At 46.9% G+C, this 311-nt stretch overlaps 1 protein-coding gene and 1 long non-coding RNA gene across 2 annotated transcripts in view; one reads left to right on the forward strand and one right to left on the reverse strand.

The window, feature by feature from the left end:
• Window positions 1-158, reverse strand: part of LOC119592112 — a 1,039-nt gene extending 881 nt beyond the window's left edge. The window contains exon 1 of the long non-coding RNA XR_005230401.1: window positions 26-158. This is a non-coding gene — a long non-coding RNA (uncharacterized LOC119592112). The remainder of the gene's footprint in view (window positions 1-25) is intronic.
• Window positions 1-311, forward strand: part of LOC119592111 (prolyl 4-hydroxylase subunit alpha-3-like) — an 8,619-nt gene that overhangs the window by 7,895 nt on the left and 413 nt on the right. Inside the window, exon 12 of the mRNA XM_037940931.1 lies at window positions 35-200. Coding sequence (XP_037796859.1) covers window positions 35-200 — 166 coding nt within the window. The remainder of the gene's footprint in view (window positions 1-34; window positions 201-311) is intronic.

The following is a 311-nucleotide window of genomic DNA, read 5'->3' on the forward strand; positions in this document are numbered from 1 at the left end:
CATCCGTATATTAGTTTTAAAATACCTCTCGCAGCTCAACGACGTAAAAGCTGGCGGAAGTACAGCCTTCTACACCAGTGACGTGGTCGTAACACCAAAAACGGGCACGGGTGTCTTCTGGTACAATCTGAAGAAGAACGGCGAGTACGACCGCAGAATGGACCATGGAGGATGCCCGGTTCTGCTGGGGTCCAAATGGGGCAAGTGAACCGAAAGTGTAAAGCTTCGATGATTCGAAATGTTTCCAGTCTTCGAACCGATACGCATTCAGATAAATTCTTAGGATAGATTCATGAAACCATGACGTTTGA

Source organism: Penaeus monodon, chromosome 29, assembly GCF_015228065.2.
Source record: "Penaeus monodon isolate SGIC_2016 chromosome 29, NSTDA_Pmon_1, whole genome shotgun sequence".
NCBI classification, from domain to species: Eukaryota; Metazoa; Arthropoda; class Malacostraca; order Decapoda; family Penaeidae; genus Penaeus; species Penaeus monodon.